This window comes from Streptopelia decaocto, assembly GCF_964273445.1.
Source record: "Streptopelia decaocto genome assembly, chromosome: 2".
NCBI lineage: Eukaryota > Metazoa > Chordata > Aves > Columbiformes > Columbidae > Streptopelia > Streptopelia decaocto.
This window is the reverse complement of record NC_138655.1, coordinates 100,342,608-100,358,126: the sequence shown is the minus strand read 5'-3', so window position 1 is coordinate 100,358,126 and position 15,519 is coordinate 100,342,608. Positions and strand designations below refer to the sequence as shown.

Below are 15,519 nucleotides of genomic sequence, written 5' to 3'. Positions count from 1 at the left end.
ATGGTAGTAATTATGAGAGAAAATTACACAGATTTGAACAGGGCTTTTCATTGTATTGGCAGTAGCTAAAGGTCGACACATAGAAAAATAATAATGACATGGTGGTATTAGAAAAACATTACAGATAGTAGTAATAAAATGAAGAGATTTACTTATTGAGTACCATGACCACACTTTCTACGTTTTCATTTAGGGGGAGTCATAAAATATACCCTAAAAAATGCAAGAACCACAGTAAAACATTGTTCTGACAATAAATATACACTGTAAAACACTGTTAGTGCTGCTTGTACATTTGCAAATTCATTGCAGAGGTTAGAAAGGGAAAAAGTCCTTTCTTCCTTTGCCAATGCAAAGGTTATATTGCTTGGGAGCTTGTCTTAGAAATGAGCAAGGTTCCCCTGTGCTCATAGCATCTGAGCAGACACTTCTATTGTTTCTTGTGACTAGAAATCCACACAGGCTGCAGCTAGTGCTGAAAATCCCTGCTCTACGTTTATATGTTTAAATCCTTGCTATTTATCTTCATTCTTGTTTTAGGGTGATCCCGGTGAGAGATTGCCAGGACCCCCTGGACTACCAGGACCTGGAGGACCATCTGCTCCTTCCCAAGGATTAGTGAGTATCTGGGCTTCTCTGTCAATGAGCTTGGGTTACCTTAGGGGAATCCAGAATTAAATAGGAGGTTTTATTCTGGGAAAGTAGCCTGACTGCCACAGAGATAATAATGCTTTCTAACACACTCATGCAGAAATGCAAATAAATGTCTGGCTACAGTGTGTGAGTACTGTAATCTACATAAATAGCCAGTATTCACATTTTTAAAAGCCAGTCGATACGTGTGTTCTCCTGTGCAAAAGCAATAATATATGAGAGAAAAAGAAACAGAAATTTTCTCAAAAACACATTATAAACCTGAGTTATTAATTTCTTCCCACTACTGAACACAGAAATGGTTTAACAGTCACTTATGTTTGCTGTCTTTAAATACTACAACACATACGAGTGTGGTGAAGTGACAGTGTTCGTATTTTGAATGCTCAGTACTCCTTCAATGTTAAAGAGTAGGTTTCAGATTCATCTCCTTTCTGTACTTGGACCTTTTACATGTAGACACAGCCCACCACTGACACCAGTGTAAGTCCTGTGGTGGACTTCTAAACAAAACTATCTGTCACACCAAGTATTGTGAGTATTTAACAATATAGTTTGCAATATATTCCAGTGACCAAAATGAATTACATGCTTCCCTGATCTAGGGTCTGCTAAATTATACCAATCTGTTCCTGTAGCATAAAAATAGAGTAACGGTGTTATGAAGGACTACACTATTTAGCTTCCACTGGGACTGACTTCAGGAGACCAGCAATGTAGCTCCAGATCAGTAGGACAAGGTGCTCCAATGCAGCAGCTTTTCTCATCCAAAGGCCACTTCTCTAAACATAACAATGAACACCGGGTCTGGCACAGCCTTTACTTTCTTGTTGTCTGTCATAATAAGTTTCAAGGCCTTTTATTTGAAAGTGAAGTGAAGTGAAGTGAAGTGAAGTGAAGTGAAGTGAAGTGAAGTGAAGTGAAGTGAAGTGCAGCCAGGGAATGCATCCCTGACTCCTGGGCTTTTGAAACTTTAGCTTTGGTACTATTATAACCAATCCAGGTACTAGTTCTCTGTGTACTTTGGGCTGTAGTTTATAAAGCATACACAGCAATGAAACTCACAAAGCACTTGCATTGAGAACCTGTAGTTAATTTACTTTTATATGAGTTGACAATATTTCATTTTAAATGTGGTGGAACTCACACATGTAGAAAAGTCATATTTCAACTGCCAATTTGTTTGTTGCAAATCTTGGTTTATTCCTTTTAATTTTTAAAATTATGAGTTCTACAAAACTTTCATAGCAAGTCCTATAATTTAAAAAAAATTGGATAAGTGGACTTCATTTCACTTTGCTGTATATACTATGCAGACAAGTCATGGGAAATTTTCCATGTAAAATACTTTTTTCTTTAGAGGTTTTAAAAGTTCTTTTGTATGATGACCATAGTTGACACTATAGGTTCCATAATGTATGAAGATGGGTTTGAAGCTGAAGCAGCTTGAATCTATGAAATTGTCTTATAGATGAGTACAACTAGTTTGTAATACTAAACTCAAACTATTTTTCTAACAAAATATTTTTGAAAATGTTTTAGTATATTACTTTCCCTTTATAAAATACCTTTTTTTTATTCCAGTTGTAGGAATCTCACAATTTGGCTTTTGAACTAGGATGCACATTCTAGGAAATAGTGTCTTGTTATTAGGTATGCATTTTAGGATATTCTTAATGTTGACAGACATTTTTCTGAAGTTAAAATTTTTCTGAGATATTGCTTCAACTTCAGTTCACTTAAACAGTCATACAGCATGTATGACAGCATGTGCAGGATCGTTATTGCTGTACTCATAGAGCACCTGAAGGTAAGTATAAAGCTGAGTGTCTACACAATAAATGGTATGAAACACCAGAAACATAACTGAAATGTTTTTGTTGTATTATAACTTATTTCACCAGTGACAGTCTGCTGCAAAAGTATTGACTCTAATTGTTTTTACATTAATTGGCAAGTGATATTTTCATTTGTCATCTTTAGAAGCAGTATTTTAAAATCGAATTTTCCTAATTTCAGAATAGACCAGAACCTGAAGAATCGGGTTCTGGAGACATTGATGGAGAGACTGAGATTTTAAGAGTAAGTATATATTGATGTTTATTTACTACTAGTGTAATTAAGGGCTTTGCTTTACTCATCAAGATTGTAGGAGGTCCATTTCACAATGCAAATTTTGTACATGCTTAATTCACAGCACCCATAAATGCTTTGAAGGGTTTCATTTCAATATCTGAAAAGGTCTAAGTGTATGTCAGCGAGAAAGAAGTGTGAGAAAGAAAGAGGACAACAAGGGGATAATGCCAAGAGGACTTTTTAAAATGGCAAAATGCTTTAAAACTGATTCAGAGAAGACAGTAAAGAGCAGAGAGATGGGAATGACACTATTCTTTGCTTTTCTAATTTGCCAAAACTTCTCATGGTTTCAGGAGAAACCCAGAAATGCTGTTCGTTAACGGCACGTCTGTGTGCCTGGCGCGGAGCAGTAACGTGCTCGTTCCCCGTCAGGCCTGCCCTGAGCCGGCCTCTCCCGCAGCCCCGCCGCTCTGCGCGGACACGGAGCATGGGGACCGCCGCCCGCACTGCGCAGCCCCGCGGCAGGAGCGCGGAACGCCCGCCCAGGGCTCTGTCACACCGGCCCCGCCGCCACGCGCCTGCGGTTCAGGCCCGATCCAGCCCGCCGGCGCACCGGCACGGCCGGCCGCGGCGCAGGGCGGCAGCGCGGACAGTAACGGGGTCGGCACAGGCCGTGCCGGGCCCCGCCGAGCCGCCCCGGGCCGCTGTGCGGCGCGGCCCCGGCACCAATAGCAGCCATTGCCACGCTGGAGCCGCCGCAGCCGGCGGCGGGCCCGGGCCAATCGGGCTCCATCCGGACGCACAGAGCCGCGCGGCGGGCGCACAGTGATGGGCAGAGCTCCCCGCTCTGCGCGGGGCCCGCGGGGCCGGTACTGACATTGCTTCTTCCACGTTCAGGATCAGAGCATCCCCACACGTAGGAAGTCAAGGAAGGGAGCCAGGAGGCCTGTGTGGTTGAATAGGGGTCTGTTGGGTATGCTCAAGCAGAAGAGGAGAGTTTACAGGTCATGGAAGCAGGGGCTGGCCACTTGGGAGGAATATAAGGCTGCTGTTAGAGGATGTAGGAAGGCAGGTAGGATAGCCAAGGCCTCCTGAGAATTACAGCTGGCGAGAGGGGTCAAGGACAGCAAAAAGAACTTTTTCAAATGCATAGCAGATAAAACTAATACCAGAGGCAATGTAGGCCCACTGATGAATGGGGTGGGTGCCCTGGTGGCAGAAGATACAGAGAAGGCAGAATTACTGAATGCCTTCTTTGTCTCTGTCTACTCTGCCGGAGGCTGTCCTGGGGAGCCCTGTACCCCTGAGACCCCAGATGAAGTCAGGTCAATGGAGGAGTTTGCTTTAGTTGATGAGGACTGGGTTAGGGAGCAATTAAATAGTCTGGACATTCATAAATCCATGGGTCCAGATGGGATGCATCGCGGGTGCTGAGGGAGCTGGCTGAAGTCATTGCTGGACCGCTCTCCATCATCTTTGCCAAGTCTTGGGAAACGGGAGAGGTGCCCGAGGATTGGAGGAAAGAAAATGTCACTCCAGTCTTCAAAAAGGGCAAGAAGGAGGACCCGGGTAATTATAGACCGGTCAGCCTCACCTCTGTCCCTGGGAAAGTAATGGAACAGCTTGTCCTTGGTGCCATCTCAAGGCGTATCAAGGATAAGAGGGTTATTAGGGGCAGTCAGCATGGCTTTACCAAGGGTAAGTCATGCTTGACCAACCTCATAGCCTTCTATGAGAATGTAACAAGGTGGATGGATGATGGCAGAGCGGTGGATGTGGTCTACCTTGACTTCAGTAAAGCCTTTGACACAGTCTCCCACGGCATCCTCACAGCTAAGTTGAGGAGGTGTGGTCTAGACAATAGAGTAGTGAGGTGGATTGCAAACTGGCCTAAGGAGAGAAGCCAGAGAGTGGTAGTCAATGGTGCGGAGTCTAGTTGGAGGCCAGTATCTAGTGGAGTGCCTCAGGGGTCAGTACTGGGGCCAGTATTATTCAATATATTCATTAACGATTTAGACGAGGGAATAGAGTGTACTATCAGCAAGTTTGCTGATGACACTAAGCTGGGAGGAGTGGCTGACACGCCAGAAGGCTGTGCTGCCATCCAGCGAGACCTGGACAAGCTGGAGAGTTGGGCGGGGAATAACCTAATGAAATTTAACAAGGGAAAGTGTAGAGTCCTGCATCTGGGCAGGAACAAGCCCAGGTTCCAGTATAGGTTGGGAAATTACATATTAGAGAGCAGTGTAGGGGAAAGGGACCTGGGGGTCCTGGTGGACAACAGGGTGACCATGAGCCAGCACTGTGCCCTTGTGGCCAGGAAGGCCAATGGCATCCTGAGGTATGTTAGAAGGGGGGTGGTTAGTAGGTCGAGAGAGGTCCTCCTTCCCGTCTACTCCGCCCTGGTGAGACCCCATCTAGAATATTGTGTCCAGTTCTGGGCCCCTCAGTTCAAGAAGGACAGGGAACTGCTGGAGAGGGTCCAGCGTAGGGCAACAAAGATGATTAAGGGAGTGGAGCACCTCCCTTATGAAGAAAGGCTGAGGGAGCTGGGTCTCTTTAGTTTGGAGAAGAGGAGACTGAGGGGTGACCTTATTAATGTTTATAAATATATGAAGGGTGAGTGCCACGAGGACGGAGCCAGGCTCTTCTCGGTGGCAAGCAATGATAGGACAAGGGGTAATGGGATCAAGCTGGAACACAAAAGCTTCCACTTAAATTTGAGAAAAAACTTCTTCTCAGTGAGGGTGACAGAGCACTGGAACAGGCTGCCCAGGGGGGTTGTGGAGTCTCCTTCTCTGGAGACATTCAAAACCCACCTGGACATGTTCCTGTGTGACCTCACCTAGGCGTTCCTGCTCCAGCAGGGGGATTGGACTAGATGATCTTTTGAGGTCCCTTCCAATCCCAAACACAGTAGTGATACTGTGATACTGTGAAATCCAGCTGAATCACGGGCTTTCAGCTGTGCCTGGGATCAGCAACCTCCAGGAACAGAGGATGGGATGATGAGTACTGGTTTAACATTTTAGCTTAGTCTGCCACTCTTAGTATTATGTGTGAACAGCCACAAGTAAGATTTGTTTCAGAGACTGAATTGCTAAATTGGTCTTGTGCTTTCCCTCCACAGAGAGTTGACATTTTTCGAGAGACAGTACTCAGATGAGCATGGTTGTGGATTAAAAACAAGACATCTGGCTTATTTTTCTTCCTCTGATTCTGAGTGGGTGGCAAAGGAAAATTTTGGAATGGGGGGAGGTCTAATTTTTTTTTTTTTTTTTTTCTGCTAGACCATGTTTTTGTTTTGTTTTATTTCTAATGAGAGGCTATCTTTCCTATGCAACTCACACAGAACACTGTGACTTTTTTTTTGAAAAAACAACATCAATTAACTAGAACTTGTTGCCAGATCTGGAATAATTTTGTATGTTTTGTTTTGTTCTTGAGCCACTTATTCACCTATTTTCTCTAGAGAGTCAGACAGACCTACATTTACCACGTAACAATCTATAAAATATGTATTCCCATTGTAAATAATGTGGGTTTCCATCCACAGAACTAGTCAGATATATAATGAATTAGACAATATATACAATTAAGGACAAATGTTAGGAAAATGTGAAGTGGCTGAAGGTGAAGAGACATAAATTGGAAGACTTTTACTGAGCTATCTAGATGGAGTGAGAGGTAGTATTTTCTGCAGTCTTTGGGATAGAGCATTTCAACCCTTCGATTAGAACCTGTTTCAGAATAATAGTGCAACTTTCTGAGGAATGAACTCCCTGAATGCCTGTCTCCTATGAACTCCAGAATGCTATAGCATTCTGAGGTCTCTGTTTTGCAACAAATCTAGTGATGTTTTTCATTCTTTCAGACTCATTTCTGCCTCAAGACTTCTTTTCTGTTTCTTCTTTCCATCAAAGTGCTGAATACTTTTTTTCTCCAGGCTCTTCAGCAGTCAAATTGCCTCATGTGAAAGTTAGCTACGTTGCCTAATTTAGGAGGCTAGCCTCTTTAGATGTCCTGTGTAGTTAATGAGACAGGTGAATGCTTGTAATGTCTCCCTGCAGAAGGCTCTGTTGACTGTATTGAAAATCCAGGATGACCATCTTCCTAACAGAATCCTGTAGGTTACCCTAAGTCAGTATTAAGGAGTGCTTGCCTTACAGTGCCATGCCCCAAAATTTCAAACTGCCCATGTTCACGTGCTAATGGAATCAGTAACAAGGACGGACTTGGACATGAGAGAGAATATTTGCAAATGTACTATTTCTCCTAAAGTAATATATTTCATTAATTTTATTCAATTAAACTAGATCTGCTCATGTCTACACAGGATAGCTTGTTGGAGCAGAGGCCATTTTTATAGCACTAAGCACAGTTGGGTCTTGACCATGAATACAGACTCTCAGTGCTCCAGCAATAGCATGGAGAAAAGCTTTGAAATTAGTAGAGAAATAGTAACCACTTCCCTCTGTTCAATGATTCCTTCATTTAATTCTGGTTATGTTTCTTAACATTAGGTTGATCGTTGGAATACCTCTAAGGTCTTTACTGGGTTTTTAGCTTAAGGTTGCTGTTGCATGCCATGAGGTGGCACAATTCAGAGGGCAAGGATGGATGAGATCAATGTGACCCTACGTAAGGAGTGTATCTGTGAAACTAAAATTGATTCCTAATAAAGCAGAAGGGAGATGGTAATCCAAACTGAGCAGAGCTTTTCCTGTTTCATGTATACACAAATGAAACTGGCTAGGCCCTTTTCTAACAATGCTGCTGACTTATCCAGGGTCTTCCTGGGCCACCAGGCCTTCCAGGACTGCCCGGAAAGCCAGCACCTGATTCAGGTGTAGGACCTCCTGGATCACCAGGGGAAGATGGAGCTTCTGGTGAACAAGGCCCTGAAGTGAACACCCATTTGTGCACAAACATTAATATTGTTTCTGTCCTACAACAGTAGGTTCTAAGTCTTAGAGTCTGAATAATTCTTAATAATATTGTAGAATATTTTTAACTGAAGAGCTTGGATTTTATGCACATTTTTTACAAAAAATAATAAAAAAAGTCTAGTTAACCAAATCACATTACTGCACAGCAGCGTGTACGTTTGGCAGACAGATACCATTGAATCTGGACCACAGTAAATAAAAAGGATGCTTTTACCAACACTGAATAAGGCTAAGGATTATTTTCCTGTAGTGCTTTCAGGAAAATGAAGCTTGCTAAATCATTTACATAATCTGCAGGGAATTTTTAGCATAAATTAAATTTTCCTCTTTCAGGAACTCATTTTCCTTCAGCTAAACATAAACACTTATGCCTGTGGACAGGTTAAATATATTTCTACAGTAAAAAACGTTGTTAAAAGTTTAAGTGTTACCCATATTTGTCTATAAATCCACAGTAAAGTGTTTTTCAGTGAAGAGAACCATTTTTTTAGCATTGATCAGCTCTGTGAATCTTCTCTGGAACTATATTGACTAATATGGTTTCCTTATTCCCTATCAACCATCTGCCAGTAGCAGTTGTTCTCAGGACTAGTTTTGATCCATACATTCAAAGTGGGTCACCATTTCTTTATCTGACAAGGTGTAATTACCATACATTAAAGAATAGTTATTGGTGACGCTTGTTAAAGAGGAAATCTCACTGCGTCTTAGCTGTGAATAACTACAGCTTGAGGAAGTTGGAAGTTAACACTAAAACTAAAAAGGTGGGTATGTTAAATTTTACTTATCTGGCCACCAAGGTAAAAGGCAACATCCTTTGTGCAGAGATAAATTGAAGAGTTGGAAATCTTTAAAATGGGATCCAAGAAGCACATGCATGTGAAGCCAATGAAAACTAAGAGCTGTGGATGTATGAATACTGAAGGGAAACACTGAGAATAGCCTGAATTGTATATATGAGATCTCAGAGCTGTAAGGGGGAACCATCCAGTAACTCAGAGACCTACCCTGAAAACCAGTTCTTTTCTGTCAGGACATGGGTCTCATACTCTCAGGCTACAAGGAAGTGTAAACATTGGAAATTTTTGTTCATCCAAGCTTTAGGCCCTTGCAGGTTGGAGTGTCCACTCGATACATGCCAGAAATCAGGGCAATTTTTGTACTTCGAAGTTTCAGAGTGTTCCCTCTTGGCATAAATTGTATCCCTATGAACCTCACACTAAATTAAAGCTGTGATAAACAGAGTGCAGAAGATATAGCTATACATGGACTATCATTTGGCTGAGCTACAGTTCCAGTGTTTGGTACACAGTGCTTTGGCTGTGTTTTGAGTATTTGCTTGCTTATGAACTAAAATGTCCTTTTGTTTTACTATTTTAGAGGTGATTGATAAGGCAGTTAGTGGTTCTGGCCTGGTAATGAGATGTTTCAGTAAGGTGAAATAGGCTGGTCCCACAGAGGTAGGCTCAAAAAGCAGCATTTTTCATCCAAGTATGTTTCAGAAAAGGCCTCCTCTGTATATGCAAAGGAGCTTTGACAACTGGGTTGCACGACAATTAATAGTTGTAATTCAGATCCTTAGAAATGTGTCACTGACTTATATGTGAAAATAAATATCAAACATTTATTAGAGTATTGTAAACATTTGCTTTCTTCTGTTATCCTTTGCCTTCTAGAAATTATTAATGGATTTTTCAATAGTTTTATGCAGTGACAGCAGTTAGATCATGTTCTGAATTCTCAATGGTCCTTTCTCAGTACTATTTGCAGAGTCAGCCTCTGATTCAACAACATGATGCACTCAGGACACGTTTGTCCTGCCGTTAAAGTAGCATAGGCCAGTTCTTGTAACATGGAAGTAGTAAACAGTGCTCAAATAACAACATGGAGCTCAGAACCTGCCAGCCGCGAAACCAACAAGGCCTGTGCTGAACTTCATGCTGCTACAACAACAGCAACAACCTGCACTGGCTAATTTATCACACTGCTAACATATCATGCAATGAAAAGCCTTAAACATGACTGGTGCTCCAGTGGTTTCTGTCTCATTAAACTTGTCAAAGCTGTAGGGCCTGGGTGTTCTTCTGTGAATTGCTAACCTTGTAATATCCTGATACCACAAAAGGATGGGACCCAGCTGTCTGCAATGCCTTTCCACCCACATTCTTCTATAGCAAGGTTTCCTTGGAAGAAAATCCCAATGACTAGAAAGGAATGAAGTGTCTCATCTAGAGGATGTAGGGAGCAGGACAAAAAGATGTATTGAGAGCACAGTTGCCCCACTAGTTGTTAGGAAACTTGCTGTTAATGACCCAAGGGCTGAGATAGCAGGAAACCATTTTCCATTCTGTCTTATTCTTAATTACTCTAATTAATGAACTAGTGCATGAAGAGCCCATGGTTTAGTTGGAAAGATCTGTAGGTGGACTGACAGCAGCTCTTCCCAGGATACCTGTCCTTGCTTCCACTCCCCGTGCATTTCCTTCTTGCCCTTGAGTTTTACCAGCTTGTCTTGACTCAGCCATGCCAGTTTCTTGCCTTCCTTTCCTGGTTTCTTACACCTGGGGACTGAGAGCTCTTTTGCTCTATGGTAAGTGTCCTTAAAGATCTGCCAGCTCTATTCTGCTCCCTTGTTTCTGAGGGCAGTCTCCCAGGGCATCCTGAGAAAAAGCTGAAGTTGACTTGAAGAGCTGGAAGTTGGCTTTCCTAAAATTCAGGGTCCTGACTTTACTCTTCACTTGTCCCACATCCCTCAGGACTGTAAAATCCATGAGTGCATGATTGCCATAGCCCAGGCTGCCTCCAACCTTGATGTCACTAATTAGCTCACTTGCATTGTTGACCATGAGGTCCAGTATCACATCCCCCCTAGCAGGGCTGTGTGTTACCTGGCTCAGGAAGTTGACCTCTCTTGCATCACGTACAGGTCACCATGCTACTTTTCCAGCAGATATTGGGGAGGTTGAAGTCCCCCAGCAGGACAAAAGCCTGCGAGCGTGATGCCTCCTGTAGCTGGAGTAAGAAGGCTTTGCCAACAGTCCCTCCTATTGGTCAGCCTGTTAGTAGACACCAACCACAAGGTTTCTTTTGTTGCTTTGGTCTCTGATTCTTACCTATAAGCTTTCAACCTGCTCGTGGCTGTTCTTCAGAGACAGCTCTTCACAGCTTTTGATGTAGAGGGTGAGCCCTCTACACTTTCTTCCTTGCCTGTCCCTTCTGAACAGCCTGTAGGAATCACAGTACTTGACTTCTCTGCTATGTAATCACAGCAAATTACAATATGAAAGTGTTTGAAACTTATTGAAAATATTTCTGAACATGTTAATATTAAAAATAATTGATTAGTTATTCTACCACATACAGTGCATCCAAAGGGCAAAAACAGGGAGGGGAAAAGTAAAGTGAGAAAATGATGTCTTTGTGACCATTCAAATACAAAAGAAAAATAATTTTTTCCGTCTTCTTCTGCAAACATTCATATCCTTCCCCAAAACAAATGTATAAATAAATGGATAAAAGATTCTCAGAAGCCAGAATACTCACCTGTAAATTTAATTAAAGGCTTTCCAAGCCCAATTTGAAAAACATAGTGTATGCAAAAATGCATGTAACTGTTCCCTTTCTTCCACTTATAGTTACTTCAATACCTGTGCTGACTGACTGATTGACTCTCCAAACCCAGTTTTTCCCAGCCTGGCTGCTCACTCAAATGTGTGCTAAGTCATGGATACAGCACAGGAAATTGGATGGAAAATGAAATGTACAGTTTTCAAGGCAAAATTAAGTGAGGCTTCACACAGAAAACCTGGGTCACTTTCTGACATTGTCAATACCAATGTTTTCTCAAATAGCTCTCATCTGACACTGAGGTTTCCAAAAGTGTGGATGGCTGAAGTGCATTTGGATTTCAACCCCATCACATCTGTAGTAGTGTTATCAAAACCTTCTTGAATAACACCATTATTTTGCCTGCTAACATTTATATTATGTTGGTTTATATTAATTTTTTATTATTTTTGATTGTTTGATATTGTTTTCTATTAAAGTATATTTAAATACTCTTTTGATACAAAGCTAAACTCTCAGAATACTAGATATAAAGACAAGAAATACAAATGTTAGAACTTAGTCATGTTAGGTGCTACCTGGTGCTACACATAAGTCTTTCATAATACAGTGTTGTCAGTTGTTCCAAAATACTTACATGCATGTGCTATGAAGACAGCTCTCAAGTGGCACCTACTTTAGATTTCCTGTCATCTACAGGGTCCTCAAGGTCCTCCTGGTCTTGATGGAGTGGTTGGTCCACCAGGACGGAAGGGAGAAAAGGTAAGTTAAACATCTTGCTCCTACTTCAGTGGAAAATCTTTGTCAATTCTAGGCTGTAAAAATCAGAAATAATTGTCCCTCCAACACAGTGTTGGCTGGATTCGATATTTTTTTAATTTAATCCAGCTGCTAATGTCTTATTGGAACACATCTCAAAAAGCATATTCAGAAATCCAGAATTACCTATTGGGTATGGTCTCGTTCTCTGCAGCATGCAATATTCCAAATGTAATATGAGCTACTCGGTTGTGATTTGCCAGTAAAAAGCCAGTAATGACTGGACTCATGCAGGTGAGTCTGTAGAGGGAAGGGAAGAAAGAACGCCAGCTAGCCCAGACTGGCACAGGCTGACAGCATATTCCCTGCAGAAAGCATCCTCTGTGGTGTGTGTGTATACCAGGGCAACCGTTATTACTGAAGTTTGGATTCTGTGGACCACTGAGACGTCAATGTGTTGTACACTTCTGCAGCAGCCTGTATGTGTCTTAACTGCTGACTACTGTGCTGCAGCTACATTATCCCACCCCCACACTTGTGGCAGTTCCAGTCTTCACTCACCACTTGATAAGACTTTTCAACATCCTAAACCGGCAGCAAAGGGCTACTTAGTTTTCTGTTGACTTGCTGTACTGCTTGGCATCATGCCTGATCCCCATGAGCCCCAGGGCCAGCAAAAGGGGAGGAGTGTGGAACATGCAAACGAAAGGATGGGACCAGACTCTTTTCAGTGGTGCCTGATGGTAGGATGAGGGGCAATGGCTACAGGCTGAAGCATAGAAGGTTCCATCTGAATATGAGGAGAAACTTCTTCACTTTGAGGGTGCCAGAGCACTGGAACAGGCTGTCCAGAGAGGTTGTAGAGTCTCCTCTGGAGACATTCAAGACCCACCTGGACACATTCCTGTGCAATCTGCTCTAGTTGAACCTACTTAGATGTTCGCCAGAGGTCCCTTCCAACCCTAACGATTCTGTGATTCTGTGAAAGCAAGAGATCATAACATCCAGCTGACAAATTTTCTTGTGTTACCATAGAACTGAAAACTACATATTTCAAAATTGCCACTCTTTCTAAGTTTCTCCAAATTACTTACATCCATTTTTTTGCACCCCACTTCAAGAAGGATGTGCAGCAGAGAGCTATGGAGATGGCCAGGGGCCTTGACTATGTAACTGATGAGGGCAGGCTGAAGGAGCTCAAACCATTTAATCTGGTAAAAAGGAGATAAAAGAATGGCCAACAGATATAAATACATAATTATAAGCCTTTAATGAGGGCTAGTGAATCTGCAATTAAAATATTGAATAGATTTTTTTTCACCTCGCCTCAAGAAGGATGTGGAAAAGACTAAGATTAGAGGAAAATCTGGTCCTCTAGTGAGCTTCTACACCACCCTTTATGCAGAAGAACATGAAAGCAGATTTCCAAGCATTTCTCTTACAGTATGTGAGCATTGAAAGTTGGTCCTAAATGACCAGAGTATTGATACTTTTTATTTTAATCACAAGACTTTTTAAAAACAACACAGAATTCTGTGGGCATTTTAATTAAGCAAAAATATCATAAATGTGTTTTCATTGCCTGTGTAGTGTTCTTACTGTAAGTAATTAGGATTGGTGTTCTTTTACAGGGTGATCGAGGTCTTCCCGGTACTGTTGGTCCAAGGGTAAAAAAACACAACAGCTTTTTTATTAGTATTTCTATTAGTATTTTATTAGTCTTTATTAGTATAACAGTATCACGCTAATACAGCATGTAGAAAAAGTCTGAGAAGACTAAAATATTATTATTGTGAAACCTAATGAAGTCAGCAGACTTGGCTTCTCAGTTGGCCAAAGTACTTCCCTAAGAAGTGTGGCCAGGAAGATGAGGGAGGTGATTCTTGCTGCTACTCAGGTCTCGTGAGACCCCACCTGGAGTACTGTGTTCAGCTCTGGGGCCACCAGAATAAGAAAAACATGGGCCTGCTTGAGTGGGTCCAGAGGAGGGTCATGAAGATGATCAGGGGAATGTTAGCTCCTTGGAAAAGTTCAGGGCCAGGTTGCACAGGTCCTTGAGCAACCTGATCTAGTAGAAGGTGTCCCTGCCCATGGCAGGGAGGTTAGTATTAGATGATCTTTAGGGTCCCTTCCAACCCAAAACACTCTATGATTTTATGAACCTACTTATTTGCATCTACTTTTGCATGTTCTGTATAGCAATAGACTCACCTTTTATTTTAGGGTGATCCTGGAGTCAGTGGATCAAGAGGCCCCAAAGGAGAAGCTGGTGCTGTTGGGTCTCCTGGGAAACCTGGACCACCAGGACCTCCTGGCTCCCCTGGGCCACCTGGGCCTCCTGGACCCCCTGGACCTCCAGGACTAAGCTACAGTCTGGGATTTGAGGTATTTTGCTATTAGGGTTTGTTGTAGCTATAGATCTGCTTCCTGCAGAGGAGAGACAGTGCAATCACCTGTATATTTCCTAGCTATTTAAGGCTGATTTGATGACAGATAAGAGTCAGGATGTTTCTGACCTCATGGCCTGTTCTACTCAGAAGAAAAATGTTCTATAAAAAACAACAAAGACAGCAAAACCACAAACAAAAAACCAAAACAAAACAGCAAACAAACAAACAAACAAACAAACAAACAAAAAATACCCTGCAGATGCTGCTCTTTCCACTTCTGAAAATAATAACCTTTGTCACTAAAATATGAGATCTGGTCAGCTCAGCCTGAGTTTTACATGTCATTTAACAACTACTCAGATGACCTTTTTGGAGCAGGAAGTGGCTTTGCAGTACAGAGAGGCAAAGGGAGCACACTCAGGTTCAAGAACTAGAGCTGTGTCATTAACATCTTTGTGAAGAGCAGATGACAGATTGCCAACATCAATACTCACGAGTCTTTCCTTTTTTTTTTTTTTATTTTTCTTTTTTTCATGCATTCATCATTTCTAATTTAGCTGTTTGGCTCAGGAAAGCATTTCCAGAATTTTGGGGGGTTTTTATGTCATGGGATACAACACAAGTTTGCATAGAAACTGAGGGCAGTTTCATCAGAGAAGTAAGCCATGTTTGACCAAAACTATTGGTCATCTGTAGAACTGCTGCAGTAAAGTGGTGGTGTTTAAATGATACCAGTTTACTCACATGGATATCTACACTACCCCTTTTGTATTTCTCTTTTCCTTACTCTAAAGACACTGTACTCTAAGTACAGAGGTTACCACTAATGCCTGTTTAGAGACATATTCTGATTTCTGATGTCTGACTAAATAATATTGTACTATATACACTAGTGGTTAATAATGTCACTGATGTCAGTGCATTTCAATGGATGAAAAAATCTCTCCAGCAATTCACAGGTTCTTCATTGACAGCACTGCTATTGCTATAATTATCAAGGAACAGAATTAAGTCTAAGCATACAAACACTTCATTGCATTAACTTAGGCACTCTATAAAGGCTGATACAGAGTTTCACCTGAATGAATATATATTTGTCTCAAAATGAGGTAACGACTGCTGAC

General features: G+C 41.9%; 1 protein-coding gene across 4 annotated transcripts in view; it reads left to right on the top strand.

The window, feature by feature from the left end:
• The window catches only part of COL15A1 (collagen type XV alpha 1 chain), a 134,032-nt gene that overhangs the window by 66,963 nt on the left and 51,550 nt on the right, over nucleotides 1–15,519 (top strand). For all 4 annotated transcript variants that reach the window (XM_082044082.1, XM_082044083.1, XM_082044081.1 and 1 more), the window contains 5 exons: nucleotides 541–618; nucleotides 2,674–2,736; nucleotides 11,946–12,008; nucleotides 13,637–13,672; nucleotides 14,229–14,390. In XM_082044082.1, coding sequence (XP_081900208.1) covers nucleotides 541–618; nucleotides 2,674–2,736; nucleotides 11,946–12,008; nucleotides 13,637–13,672; nucleotides 14,229–14,390 — 402 coding nt within the window. The remainder of the gene's footprint in view (nucleotides 1–540; nucleotides 619–2,673; nucleotides 2,737–11,945; nucleotides 12,009–13,636; nucleotides 13,673–14,228; nucleotides 14,391–15,519) is intronic.